This window comes from Aedes aegypti, chromosome 2 (assembly GCF_002204515.2).
Source record: "Aedes aegypti strain LVP_AGWG chromosome 2, AaegL5.0 Primary Assembly, whole genome shotgun sequence".
Taxonomy (NCBI): domain Eukaryota; kingdom Metazoa; phylum Arthropoda; class Insecta; order Diptera; family Culicidae; genus Aedes; species Aedes aegypti.
Window position 1 is genome coordinate 159,253,319 of NC_035108.1, and position 18,284 is coordinate 159,271,602.

General features: G+C 35.0%; 1 protein-coding gene across 2 annotated transcripts in view; it reads left to right on the forward strand.

The window, feature by feature from the left end:
• Window positions 1–402: 402 nt before the first annotated feature.
• LOC5577893 (catalase) overlaps window positions 403–18,284 on the forward strand; it is a 50,432-nt gene continuing 32,550 nt past the window's right edge. Inside the window, exon 1 of one of the 2 annotated variants that reach the window (XM_001663550.3) lies at window positions 403–809. In XM_001663550.3, coding sequence (XP_001663600.1) covers window positions 756–809 — 54 coding nt within the window. In that variant the 5' untranslated portion in view covers window positions 403–755. The remainder of the gene's footprint in view (window positions 810–18,284) is intronic. The other variant, XM_011495417.2, reaches the window with a different exon arrangement.

Genomic DNA, 18,284 nt, shown 5'->3' on the forward strand with positions numbered 1-18,284 from the left:
AAAGCATTACAAGGGGGTGGGTGGGTGTCCAAAAAGGCCAATTTCAGCGTTATGAAACAAATGAATGAGCCCATAGGTCCATTGGTCCATATGGACCTATGCAGGAGTTCACTATTTTGACGTTTGAGCGGTGCCGAATTCACTGATTTCCATGGTCACATAAATAACACGGCACCGCTCAAACGTCAAATAGTGAACTCGTGCATTGGTCCATGGTACGTTTTTACCCGGGAACCGAACTTCTTTTTATTGGACAATATTCAATAATAAAATAATTTGATAAATAATTTATTCGCGAAACGGAACAGATGGTCGGATACCCCCCAGCTCTAATCCTGTCAGTGTTCCCAAATTACCGGAGTGAACTCGTTGCATTACCGGTTCGTAGCCGATAAAAACAAACGGCACGTCATCGTTCGCTGTCAGTCAGGTTAAGTTTTTCTTACCGACAACAACATCGTCTCTCGTTCCTCGTTTGTGATTTGCTTTCGGATTCCATCCTGAGTCAAATTGTTTTCTCCATTATCACCTCGGTTGTTTGTGATAAGATTAAGGATTGGTGGTGTGCAAACCCGGTACCTGATACCTACATTTGTGTGCAATTTCTTATTTGGTGCTTACATAACTCGGGTCATTCCCGTTCCGCTGCAAGTACAAAAGCCGGTGTTGGAAGAACTGGACGATTCAGTTTAGTTGTGCGTGAATAATTGTGTGGTGTTCGATAGCAAAGCGGAACCTATATATCACTTGGGAAGATGTCTCGCAATCCGGCTGAGAATCAACTGAACCTGTTCAAGGAGTCCCAGAAGGTAGGTGGAATGCAATGTGCAATGGAAATGATAGTTTTTGTGCATGATCTGTGCTTATCCCCCGGATAATTCTCCGTGGGTCGAAGTGGTTGTTCATTGTTCTCTATGTTCTACTTGGCGAAACGTTACTGGTGGCGGTTATCATTACTCGCAATGACCCTTGAACCTTTAAGAATACATCGCAGCATTGATTTCTATATTTTTTATGTATGAGGGACGAACAACGTTCAATTAAATTATAATTGTATAACCTACATAATGTAAACACATTCAAATTTAAACTTTAAGTAACATGTTAAAAAAGTAACATCCTAGAATACACCAAATTGTAATTGCATGTATAGCCAATTTTTGATAATATAATTACATTTATATGTAATTTGTATATAATTAGAATCAAGAGTGTAGCCAAAGGGGGGGGGGGGGCAACCAAAAGTCTCCTTTTTTTGAATGATGATAAGTGTTGAATTTCTAAGATATTTGTTGTACTGTTTTTATTTTATGAAAATTTCCCTAGAAGTTCCCGGAATATTTTTTTTGTTGAATCTCCAAAAAGGCTGTGGAAGGAATTCCTATTAAAATATTAGTTAACAACGGTAATTGGAATGACCCCCGCAAATTTCTCGGAATATCATTAGAGAAACTTCTGCGTGAATTCTGGAAGAGATTTCCATATCCCATGAAATCTAGATGAAACTTCAACAAAAAAAAAAATAGAGTAAAAATCTTTGTAGCACATCCTGGTGTAAATGCATGAAGATAGAAAGATTTTTTTTTCAAATTTCCACGCGTAACCCCGCAGGTTCTCTAGAAATTTATTTGAAGATGCATCGAAAAAGAGCTATAGAAATTTTATTTCAATTCAATTCATTTTATTTATTCGATTTTATCAGTTTCAGTGTAAATTAATTATAACGGTTACAATTGCAGAGATTTCGATCACCTTTCAGCTGCGTAATAACAATGTTATTTATAATAGGAATTTAATGTTTTGGTGTCTGAAGTCAAGCAGTATAGGAAAAAATCTGTTCACAAAAAACCCTAGATCTAAAAATTTTTATTTCCGTGAAGGATATACTGGATGAATTGTAAATTTCAAGAAGGAAATTGGCCTAAAGATACCTCGATAAGGGGCCTTCCTTATCCGAATGTTTAGTCCACAGCTACAAAACAAAGCCATGCCATGTCTGGATTCGATTCCCGGTCGGTTCAGGATGTTTGTATTGATTTCTCATGAAATTCATTCAACATAGAGTACCACCTGGTGTATTTTTAAGAAAAATCCACAAAATACATCATGAGATTACCTCAGAGAATTGTTACTGTAATAACGTAACGTAATAGTTCACCAATTTAGTATATATTGTATTTGTTTCAATCCAGGTGTTTTATATATTTTGGTTAGGTATAATTTTCTTATAAATCATTTTACTTCTCGTTCAATAATAATATATAAAAAAATCAATTTCTTTGTTTGAAGACGCGATCTATATGACTATGAACTCGCTAATTTAAGGATAAGCACTAAATAGATTTTCGACCACCTTTGAATAATTTGCACTACCTGCAGTTTACTTGCTCAATGTACGCGATGTGATAATTTTTGGACACGGCGAATTTGCACTGCAACTCCACTTATAATGTAAACTTTAATCGAATATGACGCATTTTCAAAAATAATTCAAACATATTCGCCAAAGCTATTGCTGGAACTCGGTCAGATAATTACACAAACGGATTATGGCATCCAAATCAAACTGCGTTAGCATTCGTAAGCTCGGTGTCGGTGTTGATAATGAACCACAAGCAAAACAAACTGTCTCGCCTCATGTGTGTCCAATCGTCGTTCATTATCGGGGAACGGTTCGCCTTATCACTTGCCCAAACAGCCCGAAAATATACGGCTCAAGATAGCGCAAATTGTTTGCCGGGAGCTTTTGATGCACTCCAAGTTGGCAACCGAGGGGGGTAGAGATCCGACGACACGAGTCAGAATTTCTACCATTTATTTGTAGAAATGCAAACTCATGCCGATAGTTGGATTTCAAGCCAATAGATAGCTAGGACTTCTATAGCTCTGTTCAAGTATGGTAATAGTAAATAAGTCTATTTACTATAAAAATTATGAATCATGTTTTGCTTTGTGTTCTCTTTAGATTTATATTTCTGATCAACTCGTATGGCTTTTGTTTATTAAGCTCTGTTTATTTTTCCTTTTATGACTGTGTATGTTATCAGAATCATTTTGCGCCTCTCCGTTGACCAACAGAATTATTGAAATCTTTTACAAGTAAATCCAAAGATTACATGTAATTAACAAATATACAGTTAACTCTCCCTTACTCGCAGCAAACTGTTCAAATCTTAAATTGCACCCCTCAATTTTTTTTCATTTAGGCCAGAAGCTATAGCTGTGCGTATACTGTACAAGTTTTGGCGGTATCTGCAGGGTTGGATGCAAGTTACTTTTTAATGACTTGGTTACTACTTTTTTTCTAACAACGAATTTTTTAAGTCCAAATTTTTTTTTTTTTTTTTTATTTCGCTTTAAATAGTCTAGTATGCTCATATTTTGAAGTGATAAATGAGTTTTATTCACAAAATAGATTATATTTGTTTTATTGGGAGTAGTTAAAAGAAATAAAACCGAATTATACAGAGTTTTTTTTTATTAAATACAATTGATCTCGCACCAAACCGCTTATGAGAAAATGAACTCCGCCTAACAATCCGATGGGTTTTTAATGGTTGGAAAGATATCACAATAATATTTTATTGCTTATTTGGTCAAAGCCAATCTTGACAGGTGTCTTGAAAGGGTAAATATTATGCTTATAAAAAAAAGTCGTGTTTTTTTTTATCATGCATCATTATTTTTATTATTGCTATATATCCTAAAACGTAGTATCTGCACATGACTATTTACATTATTTTTGAGCTTTACTGAATAAATTGAATATTTTTGGTTCATTCTCTGAATTGGTATACCGTTTGGCTGCAATTTGTGTATCACTAATAGGCATAAAACAATGATATTTTTGGGTACCAGGGACAGTTTTAACCTTATCAAACAATTCCATCAATTCCTCTGACATTTTAACATACTGTTCATTAGATATATAACAGAAATTTAATTTGGTGATACATGTATCAGTTTGTTTCACTGCCCAGTCGAATAGTTCTCGCGGAGTTGCGATTGTGTTTCCATAGTCTTTTGCAAGACTTGCTCTTTTTGCCATTCGCTTGAGAGTGCCACCAATAGCGTCACAGGGGCCTTTGCCGTGGGATGTGGCAAAAAGTGCCATTCTGCTTCCAATCCATATATTTTCTTGAAATTACATAAGCTGGCAATTTTTTTTTTATTTTTATAATGAGCTGCAGCTCCATCTGACATAAAAATAACTTTTGAGAAATTTATTTTTTGTTTAGCAAAATTTATCAATTTTGAAACAAATAGCTGAACTGCTACTGTATCATGGGTCAACACTTCTGATATTATAATAAAACTAACGTTTTCCAATTTATTATCTTTATTATGGTAAATCTCGAATGGGTGTATCGTTGCTTGGGAATTATTCCAGTGATATCCTTGAGCAGCGTTTTGTATGATAAAACTATAATTTTCAGAAAAGTCGCTAATTACCAGTATTTCACCTTGTTTTAAGGAGTTTTTTTTTTTGTTTCGTAGAAAAGAAGACTGTTCTTTGCAAATAAAATCATGAGTTATTAGCTTATCAACTTTCTCCACGAAATACGTAACAAATTCTTCAACAGGCTTTATTATAGTTTCTTAATTACAGCGATCGGTGGTGAGCCATTGCTGAAAAACTACATCTTCTTTGTCGCTTTCCTCTAAGAGCGAGATTAGTTCTCCTGTAATACTTTCTTTGGAATTACACTTTTCACATTCTCGAAAAAAAAAACAATCAGTCGTTCTTACTAAAACATCGCATAACAGTTTTTCACAAATTTCTGACTGAGAGACAATTCCTAAACTGTTAAGCATTAATTTAACATTTTCGTGTTATGTGCACACACATACATTGTGAATTCCTGTGCTATCGAGAAGCCTACAATGTTTAGGCCTCAACATAGTAAACAAAGTAAAACCAATTTCTACATTTTGGCATCTTTCTTCAAAAATCATGTACGCCTCTTTAAGAGACATCATCAATAGACGCTTTTGAACTTGTTCTTTACTACCATTTCGGTACTCAGAAACCAAGTCATTGGCTCCTGGCATAGGCCTACCAATATCATCACTATCAAAGAAATCAATAACAACATGTTTATCTGTTTCACTAATTCCATGCCCACTTCGAGCCCTTGTGGTACATAGAATGCCATGTTCATTCACAAGTTGTTTCACTTGTCTTACCATGTAAATTGGTGCCTCGAACTCCTCGACAATTTTGTTGATCGACCACGACTTAGGAAAAACCGATAATATTTTCAACTGGTCATTTCTGAATTTTTCTTTCAACTGATTGATGATTTCCTCGAATGCCTCCACCTTGTCGACGTCCATTGCATCCATGCCTAGTATGTCATGACGTACAGCTTTGGTGATCTCCACTGACTTTTTAATTCGATAGTCCAAGCTCCTCATGTTTCTCGACGAGATTGGGGATAAATTCAAAGTTTCAATAATACTGTTGAATTTTTCCACGTTGTAGGGGCCTAGTAATTCATCCGCTGATGGGACGGATGGCAAAGATGAACAGGACGGGACTGCTTCTGAAATATACAATAATGTCGAATTAATATATTGGTATGGGTTCTATGTAAACAATCATTGTCGTTTAATGTACTGCAAAGTAAATTTATCTTACCTAGCATTTCATTGGAGGCCTGACCGCTTGTTGGCACGTATGTGTTCGATCATTGTTGGTGACAAGTTTCGCAACTGGCTACGCCTGCACTTAGGATTGTTTATACCGGCGCAACATCTCGAAATTTTAATGCGCGATAAATGTTGTTGATCCATCTTTAACTTCTTTTCACAAATGACTTAGATAAAATGAAAAGAGTTTTATTGACATCAAGCTTAAATAGTTATATGCATAGGTAGAACGACAATTATAAGTTAAATACCTATTTTTCTATACACTCACGCGGTGATTGTTGAGTAACTCAGGTCGTTAACGGACATTTTAGGTAGATAACAATACAAACATTATTTCTTATTCATCTGGCTTGTAACGCAGGTACGTTTAGTAGTATTTTCTAGAAGAAAATTTAATGGGGTATGGATCAGGTTGTTCCTTTTCAATGTTTGCAATTTTTCGAACCATAAAAATCCGTCGAATTGTTAGACGGAGTTGATTTTCTCATAGGCAGAGGCGAAATCCATAGATTGCCTTCATTTAAAAAACATAATTACTGCATAATTCCGTTTTTTAACTATTCTCAATAAAAATACAATTTATTTCTGATTCAAACTCATTTATCACTTGAAAACACGATCATATTTGACGGTTTAGAACAAAATCTTTGAAAATAAATTCAGTTTTGGACTTGAAAAATTCGATGTTAGAAAAACTTTTTTCCCTAAAATATGCCCAATTTGCAATGTATGGACGACTTTTAGTAAATTTAATTACGAAACTTTTTGCTTAAGGATGATCAAAATCTGAAATGGCCGTTTTTTTTAAATCGACTTTAAAGTTTTGAATATTTTTTTTTTTCAGTGTAGAAAATGTGTTTTTATTTTTCCAATATTTTTCTCTAAAACGTCAGGAAATTTCACGACAGTCCCCCATACAACACTTTTTTGTAGGTCTTACCGTTTTCGTGTTATACGGGTTTCTAAAAAAAGTAAAAAAAAACTTTGACCCTTTCCAAATGTTAGTCTAGATCGATTTTGAAAAAAAACAAAGTATGTAAAGTATCTTAGTTTCACATAGTCTTCACACCCAGAAAGTTTCATTGAATTCTGAAGGGGTGCTGCCAATCCCTTTGTCGAGTTGGCGTGAAATCCGTCATGCAACATTTCACCAGGCTTGATAGAAACTCCTCTGCGATGCAAAGAGGAGGCGATTTTGCCGTTTTTCTGAGGAGAAAAAAATAAACTCAAAATTTTCAACACAGATCCTCAAGCGATTCGATTGAGAGTGCTGAAAAATGCGAGGATTTTTTCAGACACTCTCTCTCTCTCTCGTTGCGATGCTCACCATCACTCACACTTCAAACGAACTCTCGAGTCTGCCGCCCGAACAGACAGTCCTCGGGGAGTTGTGAGAGCACCCTTTTTTGATGGAATTTAACTCGGTTTTTTTTTGTGCTGCATCTTCCTCGCTCATTTTTCCTTGCCTCGCTGCTTAGAATTTTTTGGCTCCCTCGCAAAGAGGCACTGGCAGCACGCTGCTCTAGAGTATGTCACCGAACTCTGATGATGTTGAGGAGAATTATCAAGCCTGCATTTCACTTATAAGATGTCACGAAAAGGCCTTTTACGTACAAAAGTGGAGGCGATATACGTGCATATATTATGTGATGAATAATAGCATACAAAAGTATACCGAACTAATTTGTGAGCTTATGCGACTTAACTGATGATAATAAATGTTGATTTGACAGCTGCTACGGATTGATTCGACTTACTTTGTACTAGTGTACGGGACGAAGCAAAATGTACAAATGAACTCAGAAAAAAAGCGTTTTACGCGAGGAAACTCATCAATTCTACGATTTTAGCCACCATGTCTTGCGGGTTTGACGTTTTTTGTATGAATAAACGAGTTATTACGTGAACTTTGATGCGATTTTTGGTTGTCTGGGTATGAGCCCCTACATGAGTTGCTGGTCGAGTTTCTACAGTTATTTTTGGGTGTAAGTCGCAAGGAATCTCCAAACTACTTTCTCGACAAAAAAGCTTTAGAAGGTAAACCACAGACTGTAGAATACAACAAAAACTATAGAACTTATGCTTAAATTTTATTTAGGAGTTCAGTAAAAAATCAGAAATAATTTTAGGAATTGACCTTATTATTCCAAAAAAATAGCAGTACTTTCTTTCCAACGAATCCTCATGCATTTTATTTTAGGTTTGCACGTTATTTTAGGTGACACGGGAGACCGTGTTATTTTCCCTATCTCTCGTCTCACTCTAACAATTTTATCAAAACTTTGCAGAAGCAAATTTCGAGTTTTAGTAAACCGATGAAGCTGAAAATTTAATGGGTTGTACACTACATATATAGAATTATATGATAAATTTTTCACATCGATATATGGAGTGGTAGGGTGCAGAGCTACTTGGGCACTTCCATGATTCACTTTGGCATGGGGGGTTTTCTTGGCCGAAATGTCTAAAACTTTGCAAAGAGAAGCACTTCAATACGACGCATACTCTGGCCAAATAGAAGCTAAGTAGCTTTCAATAAACCTCACTGCCGAAGTGAATCAAAAGTGCCAAGAATAGGATCCGGCCTACTTGAGATTTGCTTCTTCAAATGGATAGGGTGATTATGACGTGCCGTGCGGCCTTAAGATTATTTTTTTTTCTAGAGAATTATGAGCAGGACAGACTTTTCTAGATTTCAGAATAAAATTTCAAAACGAATTTTGAATGAGATTCCAAGATTAGAATTTTGGCATAATACTATCTGTGCTACTGACAAAATCCTATGAAAATTTATGACAGAATTCTGAGATTTTTTAACCCTGGACAACATACCTACTGACAGGACTCAGAGCAGAGTTTTTAAAGGAATCATGAGTTGGATTCTGACAAAATATCGAGCACAATTCTCGCAGAAAGTTTGAAGAGAATATCTATTCACTATATATTTGCAAATTCTCCAAAATACATTTCTATTAAGGAACGTCCATAAATGATGTGTCACAGCATCGTAGGCTCTCCCCTTCGCCATTAAATGCTACGTCATTTATATACAGTCCCTTATCTGATTCTATCCAATAGTTTGAAATTGCTGTTCTAAAAATAATTGGCCCGTCACTCAATATTGTATCTAAGATTTGGCCCGCGATTCAAAAAGGTTGGGCTGGCCTGCACTGTTTGGTCACTGTTTTGAACTTTTAAGTCACTAAATTTACTATTATTTTGCGGTCTGGTCGCTACCAGCCGTAAATCTGTCAACTCACAGGGAGGCTGAACTAGCTTGAAGTATGTATGCAGAAAACCGATCAAATATATGCAAGGCTGGTAGCGAGTCACTTTTTAGTGACTTGGTCACTTTTTTGAGGCCAGTCACTTTAAAGTCTCTTTTTTGAAGCCATTTCAACTAAAGTCACTTTTTACGTCAAAAAGTCACTTTTTTCAACTATTTTGAGCTAAATTTTCGGGAGAAAATAATGTACCGGCCTTTTTTAATTTAGGCTAAGTTTTAAGTTAGGTCATAACCAGAACATCTTCTTGTCGGTATCAAAATAGTGGTTCATGGTTTCCATGTGAAAAAAACTTTAAAAAAGTTAATCTTTCATTGAGTTCCACGTAACTTGTAATGCAGGTCGGACTCGAATATCCGGAGACTCGATTATTCGGTGACTCGATTATCCGGAATTTTAGACTCGATTATCCGGAGTATGTTTTTTACATTCTTGGTGTTCAGTTTTTATGCATATGCATTTGAGATAATTTAGTATTACAATAAACAATATGAATAGTTTAGCTGTTTTGAACGTAGGTAAAAAAAAGGGTTTTAAGAAGGTTATTTTTAGTGTATTTTTCTTTTTTCTTCTCAAGACTCCTAATATTCCTACAAATAATTTTTGTCTACGCCATTGCATCATAGAAATAAAAATAAATGATTATATTTAAGTTATTATATCGCAGATATTAATACCAAAGAATAAATATTTAATGTTCTATTTGAGAGTAAAAACTTATCATGCTTCCTAGGACAGACTTTATTTGCAAACCAAACCTTTAAAAATGGCCGGATAGATCTAAGCTAGAGTATACCCTAAGGTTTTTTTTTACGTCGGTCGACGTCCCGCGTAAAAAAAAACGCGTTGTTTCAAAAAACGGCGTAAAACCGAGTTTTTTTTTTAAAAACGACGTAAAAAAGACTCGTGTTTTTCGACTATTAATTTATGGTCAATTTATCGTTTTCATTGAATCGTTCATGAAATCTTGCATGCATTCTTCAAAGAAATGTGGAGCGTACTCTTCTTGGATTTTTTGATTCACTTCGGCAGGAGGTTTTTGAAACCCATAGAGTTTATATTTGACAATAATATGCACGGTATTGAAGTATTTTTTATTCCAATTCGACCAACCCCCAATGTCAAGTGAATCATGAAAGTATCCAAGTAATTTTGATTGAAATATTAGAAGATTAGTGCTATTAACTACTTTAAAAAAATAACTCAAAAGAACAGCCTGTTAAACCTATCGTCTTTATGCTAAATGTCCATTCAGCCAAACGTACCTCCCATTAAACTTACTGATGGAAAATTCCAATGTCACTTATATCAACCATTTGTTCTTTTTAAGCCGGCGTTTGAAGGACGCGCTTTTAAGAAGTATTTCAATCATATTCGATCTTCTATCATCATTTTTTATTGGAAATATTGATTAATGCCCAAGTATAACATTTTCCGTAATCTTGATCTGGTTACTTAAAATATTAACCTTATTAGGTAGGAGAGTTTGGATGGAAATGTGAAACGACAAAATTTTTATTTTTTTTTCAAATGTTTCAAATTGTATTGAAATTTACAAAATAAAATACTTTGGTGATACTTAGACACAACATTTTGAAAATATTGAAAATTTGCTAAAAAGGAATATTTATGTAAAAGTAAACTTTTCTGTTTGAAAAATTGTTGGGAATATCTTAAAGTTTTGGAAGTACAATAAAAATTTCCAAATATGGTACTCAACTAGACTTACTACCTGCAGAAGATCATATTGAATATTCCCAATCTATTGGATATTGATCGTAAAACAGTATATTAGAATTGAAATAAAACTGATTTCGGTTGGATTTTCAAGTCACTTTTAGTCACTTTTTCGAAAATCGAAAGTCACTTTTTAGTCACTTTTTTTCTCAAATCTGGTCACTAAAATAACTTTTTTCGGTACCAATTTTTGCTACCAGCCCTGAATATATGGGACAAACTGCTCCAACTACATTTTTGAGCGATGGAATTTGGAGACAATCAACTTTATTTTGTTAGCGACTTAAAGATTATCCTATCAATATAGATCAGACTGCAAAAAATCGGAAGTCTTTTCATTAAAGTTCATTAAAAGTGTAGCATTTGGATTTTTCGCTACTAAACAATTTTTAGAATGATTTTGTATCGTGGCTCAGCTGTACCAACTGAGTCAAGAAAGGATTCAAAATTATGAAAAGAGGAGAAGGGATTCCGAATGAGAGGAAGGCACTAATTTTATAAATGATTCAAAATATTACTCTTCTACTTGTCAACGATATCTAGAATTAATTTTCCTGTGGAAATCTAGTGCGAACTTTTACCCCTAAAACGAGGTATCAAAAACAAAAGATTTGTACGAAAAGCACTCACATTTCTATGTCAAATCGAATTACAAACCATCATAAAATTATACTCCGAATGTTGGTAGAGTTTCTTGGATTTTACCATACTCTTATTGAAAAAGTCATACAATATCAGATCTTGAACCGTTTTGATCAACACAACTTTATTCATAATTTCATGAAAGAAATACACAATATTATACGATGAAATTGTTTGTGGTTAGTTACTGTGATTTGCTGACCTAACGAGATGTCCAGTGTACTACGAACCTTTCCACTGTGCAAAATCATGCCCTGCATTACTCGATTGAAAATGCACAGCAAAATAGTTCGTTCAATAAAGTAAATTAAATTCAATTTCCAATTTCCATTTTTTTATGTCGGATGCACGATATAAAATGATTTGCTAACTGGCAATACTGTTCAAATATAATAAATAAAACTCAATATTTATCAATAAGGAACCATGGGGCAAGTGGATAATGAAAATCGTACAGTTGGGGTCGTCAGATTTTGAAGAATTTAAAATAAAATAAATGAGGTCATTTATGTTTTTTTATCTTGACTCCCACCAAATATAAATGCTATGCTGAAATTGATTTTTATGCAAAACTTTAGAAAAAAGTTTTTGAAAAACGTCGTTTTAAACAATAAATTGAACACTAGAAGTTAGGCAAACAATTTTTCGCTCTGTCGTAATGTGCTGAATAACCCCAAAATTTTACGCTTGAGTTTGGAACGTTAATTCATATAACCACTGAAACATACAAGTTATTTTCACTTAGCACATTTGCCCCGCAGTATCTTACTCTATTTTTGTGTATTAGAATGTTAGAATATTGGGATGAACGCCGAAGTACAGAAAATTTTCCATACAATGTTTTAGCATGTAACAGAAAATAGAGTACGGAATAAACAAATTCGAACAACTTTTGATGACGAAATTCGGAGATCTATTCCAAGCATCTACTTAAATTTTCAGGTTGTCACCATGTGTATTGACAACTAAGAGTTTGTGAATGTCGTGCTTTAGCCTGTTTTATGAAAATCATCAATTTTATACAGATTCGAACATTGTTGAATAAGATACCGCGGAACAAGTGGGTAAATAGGGTACTTGTATATTTTAGTGAATATATCAAAATTTTCTTTATTACACCTAAGTTGCCTTTCCTAACAATTTTAAAGTGAAATAAAAAAATTGAACACTTGATTTGATGTGGACCTCAAAAAAGCAAAATTAAAATATCATCAATTTTCGAACCACGTATGGTAAATGAAAAGTTTCTTATCAGAGGTTAAATTTGTGTGTTGCTTTTTGAAAAGACATATGTTAGCAAGGTTCGCAATTATCATAGAAAAACAGATCGTGCTGAATATTTAAAAAACACTTTATTCATAGCGCTGAAAGCTAATACAAATTACGATTACGAATATACGATTAAAAGCAAGACTTGGATTGAAAAGTTCCAATTTAAGAAACTACACGTTGATTTCGTGAAATGTCGATGTGAAATAAATTTTAAGTACAAAAAATAACATTATGGTCTATCCACATATCTAAAGTTCTAAATACTTTATTGAAGGATTTCGTTCCGAGGAATGAGTTATCCAACGACATATCTGACTTTCTTAAGCACAAATTACAAGCGGAAGAAATTCTACAACACAGAAATGTAATTACTGTTCCATGATGTAAGAAGTGATAATGAAAATGTTGTCTACTGATTTGAACAAACATGACTCAACTGAAGAAAATCAAATTGACAAAAATGAAGTGTTCATCGTTGACATGTTATTGTTTATTGGGACACCTTAAATTGGTAAAGTTATTGTAAAATTTTCTATTTAAAATGACAATATTTTCACTTACCTATTTCCATGGAAAGTGAAAATGAAATGTGGAAGTCGTTTTTCAAATACTTTTTCTGTATTTTTCCCGGAAGTTTTGCACAAAAATCTATTTCAGGATTCCGCTTATAATTGATGGGAGTCAACCCATTGTCCCACGGTACCTTACAAAAAAACTTTACAAACTACAAATGGATAATAGTTAAGTCCAACTACGCTCATATCCCACAGGTTATATTTATATTTCTACTATTTTTGTGAGAATTGAAATCGTGTAATTATGGTATTGTTCTTCCCACAAGTAAATACCTTTGAATGGAACAAATCACTATCCATCAAAATGTTTCGAGATTGATACACATCAATCAATCAATCTTGCTTATAAACCATTTGTGGTACGTTGAAGCAGGTTTAGGAAACTGGACATAAGTGTTTGGGATCACACAAAATAAGAACCATGTTCACAAGTAGTAATTAGCAGTCTGGAATCTGGAAAAAAAAACTTGAAAGTACAAACGTTTCATTTGCCTCTATATCTCAAAAGAATGTTATTTCAGAAAAGTAACTAAGCAGATAAAGCTTGTTAGCTAAAATTGAAAATAATAAATATACGTTCTTATCATTTTAATGGTATAGATAGGAAGAAACGTTCAGTTATGAATAGCATTTCTGAGATAAGCAAGTCAACCATATTTGCACCGATGAATAATGGCATCAAAAATTGCACAATCATTATCTTATAAATCTTAAAAAAGTTATTTGAATTTGCTGGTTATGTGATAATTTTAAAATTTGTTCAGTGGTTCATAATGTTACTAAAAGTCTGCAAGTCATCACTTCCACAGGAACATTTCAAATCATGTTCAGCGTCATTTCCCTTCCCTTGTGGATGATGAACAACAACTATTCTTATCGGTTGCAACTGCAGCCATTGATATCTCTGGGAGAGGCCCCTATCAATGTTTATCATGTAAACAACCCTACACTTTTCATATAGCTCTCTCTCGCTCCTAATGTGCAAATATTTACGACGATACGATTATTAGTGAGGTACGCTCAATTAACACCCTTTTGATGGGTGTTCTCTGAAATTCAACTACTGAAGAATGACAGAGGCCTCTCCCTGCATGAAAGATTTAATTTGTGATATGATAGTTACTTTCTCTTTGCTCGAAACCAGCTTCCAATGTGCATCACAGCTCTTAGCTATGGAATGATCGAGTTCCGAGTGCAAAGCAAACGACTTCATTACGAAAACGCTCTGGAACTTTTCCGTGCTTCTAAATAGTCTTGAAGTCTTAACCCGCCGTCTGCGTAGGTATATAAGGTTCAAGTTAGGTTGAACTTGTACCGCACACAGTGGTTCAGGAATGATAATTATTCTCTAACCGATTCCTTAGATGAAACAGTTGAGTTTTATTTTTTTGTGGACACAACTATTTCGGGTAAAAGCACGAAGAAGCACAATTTTCTTTTTCGTATGTGTTCTTTACTATCCGATGTTGTAGACGTATGTGACCCATTGTTCTTCAACTAAAAAGATGTTAAAAATTGTTTTATTTTGCACTTTTTTAGAAAATTAAACCTCTGTGCAGCATAAACTTAAAGCCGGGCCAAGACTTGGGCTCTAATGTGCGAACCCCCATTCACACCATTGCACACACGATTGACTAAAAAAAAACGTGCCCGGGTGTCTACTTTTGACGCAAAAACAAAAAAATGAAAGGAAAGTGCTGCGCAATCGTGGCTTCACGCAGTCGGTCGCCGCCATCAGCCGGTTTGGCGCACTATTTTGTAGAATATGTTGTGTTGTTAATAAGTAATAGGGCCAATCAGTCCAAAACAGGCGGTCACGCCATGTCACTTCGAAGGCGTTTAGGTCACACCAGGCTCGAAGGGGCAGCAATGGTGTTATGTCTCTCTTTTTCTCTGGGGGGATCGATTGACCGCAAACAGTAGGCAATAATGGCAGTGTTATCTTCTAACCTCATCTCACATTTGAACCGGGGTGATAAAAGAAGGGAGTTCTGTATGGGTTTATTGCAGGGCGGAATCGATGGAAATGGTTTGCGGTGCACTATATGGGGGATGATGATTACGTATTACGACGAGATAACAATGTTTTTTGTGTGTTCACATGTTCGAGTAATTGTTTAGATCAATCTCAAGGAGAAGGTCAAGGATTGAAGTGAACGTATGCGGCGTATTATTCATCAGTATACTAGGCTTGCTGTGTAAAGATAATACTCTCTAAAACAAATTTACTTAAAAAATCATCTAGCTTTTGAATAAATACATCATGTTTGTGATTTTTCTCATCCTGAAACATTTCTTGTTCATTTCCGCTTTTTTCTAACAATCATGATCCACTACACGTCGTGAGATCTTCACTCGGATTAGATCGGGGGAATAGCAGTTCCTGATAAATCCCATCCGAACAAGTTCCAAACCTATTGCTATCTGGTGTTTTGGGATTGTTGATTACGCCTGTAAAATAAAATATCTACCCGCAATGCAATGGTAAATATGCCAGAAGAATGAGTTTTATCATCGCTCTCTCTTTGGAGCTTTCGTTCGCAGCTGTTATTTATCAAGCTTGTTACAACTGCGAAACATTGCCGATCATAAACCGATACCAATGCGAGGTTTTTCTTGCTTTGATCATGCTTCGAAATCAATTGAAAACGAATTCTGCAATGCCTGATAAGGATTAAAAACTCGGTACATCGGTTGCTATTCTGAAGAAAAGCACTGATTTGATGACACTGTGAACATTGATATTTGAATTCGTGATTGAAATATATCATAATTTTCATAAACTTTCATAATGGTATTGAGCAATTTTGGAAAATAGGTTGTCGGTTTTGTACTGATATCCGACAAAATATTCTCCAAAATCGCTCAATATCATGACGAACTCTTCGAACCGCCGGTCACCGGTCGCAAGATAGTAATCAAAATTTCTTTCCTTCGCAAAGAAGTGCATGCATAACCCAAGTGATCCGTTGTTGGCCCGATCAAAAAGTTCATTGACTGCCCCGAGTCGTGATCGGTGCGCAGTTGGTCAATCGGCACAACTTTTTTCAACGGATTCGGACACTCCAACCAAGTGAATGGCTCTATGTTGGTTGACGACAAATTGGGCCACAGCGTGAAACTTCACCGAACGGAGCAAGTTAAAAACCAGTTCACTTGCAGAGGCAATGGAATGACTAATGGATCGAACGTTGAATTTTGATTCCATGTCCTCTGTGTAGGTGAATTTAGCCGGCTTAATTCGACGATATGTTTGTTGTTTTTCGGAATCCCTTCCATTTTTTGATACATTTTTTTTTTATTGCTTTCAGCAGGGCTGCTATTAGGTCTTTTTTTAGTTTTTTTTTTTCTCAACCGAAGATCTCTAATATTTTTTTTCAAGCAAATTGGTCTATAAAGTCACTTTTTCAATGTATCGATTCCGTCTTCTGATATTTGGCAGACAAAAAGGAAAAAAAATCAAGATTGAGAGCAGAAATTGTTCTTATAGAACTGAATGATTTCTTTTTATATTGCGACAAGTAAACCTTCAGGAACTCCTATAGAAATTCCTACATATATTACTGTGTGCGATCCTGGAGCAATTTTATGGGTGACAATGGAAAAATCCATTGAGTGAGTAAAATGGGATTTCTGAAACATTTCTATGGAGGAGAGGATCCAAAATTTCATACGTGATTCTTCGACAGGCTCTGCAAGATTCCTCCACAGATTGTTCGAGGAAGAGGAAAACTTTTTTAGTTCTTACTCTACAGATTCATCCAGATATGCATTTAGAGAAATTTCAAGAATTCCTCTGAAATCCTGCAACTTCTCCCAGTGATTCGTACAGAAATTGCTTCAGCGATATCTTAAAAATGTTTGGTAGAATTCTTGAAGAATTTCATCTAGGAAGCTCGTAAAGAGTTCAACAACGCTGATACCTCTCGTAATTTCGACATGCACTGTTGTCGGAATTTTCTTAGGAATGTTCCCACGACTTACTCTGAAGTTTCTATTGGTAATTCTTTCGTTGATTATTCCATTTGACTGCTACAGGAATTCTTCGATAAGAAACTATTTCCACATGGGCTCCTTCCAAACTCCTTTAGGAAATTCTACAGGGATCGTTTAAAAAAAATCCCCCAGGAAACATTTTTCAGCCGGTTCTTTTAGATTTTACTCCAGGAGATCTACTAGGATGTCTCAATAAATTCGTTCAGGACTCCCTTATGAAATTTCTTCAGGAATTTCTTACAGTGGTCTATCGAGCGATTTTCCAGCATTATCCAGGATATATATACTACTGAAGCAAACTCCCCCAAAGATCTCTCGAGTGATTGCTCGAGTTTATTTTTCATGGATTCCTCAAAAAGTTCGTTTAGAACATGCCACAGTATTAATTCTAGTAATATCTTCAATTATTCACACACTTTTTTTTTCAGAGGTTCTGCCAACGACTTTACCGAAATTACTCCAGAATATTATCCAGGGTTGGTGATTTTTTCCAATAATTATTCCAGCATTTTGTCGAGAGAATCCTCCAACGCTTTTTCAAGGGTCTTTAGAGATCCATTCAGAGTTACATTCAGTACAGTAGTCCATTAAGTAGTTCTTGAAAAGTTTCATCAGAGGCTACTTAACGATTGCCATTACAAATATTTCCTGCTTTATTTTGGGATTCTCTCTAATAATTCATGAATAAAATCCTGCTCAATTTTTGTATAAATTGCTTACGATATTTATTAAAAAATCTTTAATGAAACTGATAATTCTTTCATTTTTCCAGAAAAACCTCCAAGAAATCGTTTAAGAATTCTTCCAGGAATTCTCTCGCAGCTTTCCAGTAGTTTTTTCAAGCTATTTTCACAGGGGTCCTTCCAAAATCATCTGGGACACTTTCAGGAATAGCATTGGCTAGGGATTATTTAAAAAATACCCCAGGAAACATTCTAGCAATTTTTAAGCCGATTCTTTTAGCATTTACTCCAAGAGATCTACTAAGATGTCTCAATAAATTCGTTCAGGGTTCCTTATAAAGTTTCTCACAGAGATCTACCCAAGTGACCAAATAGCACTTTAATTCGCCCTGCGTGCTATTGTAGTGCTATTATACAGCTGACATGCCATATATTAGCCG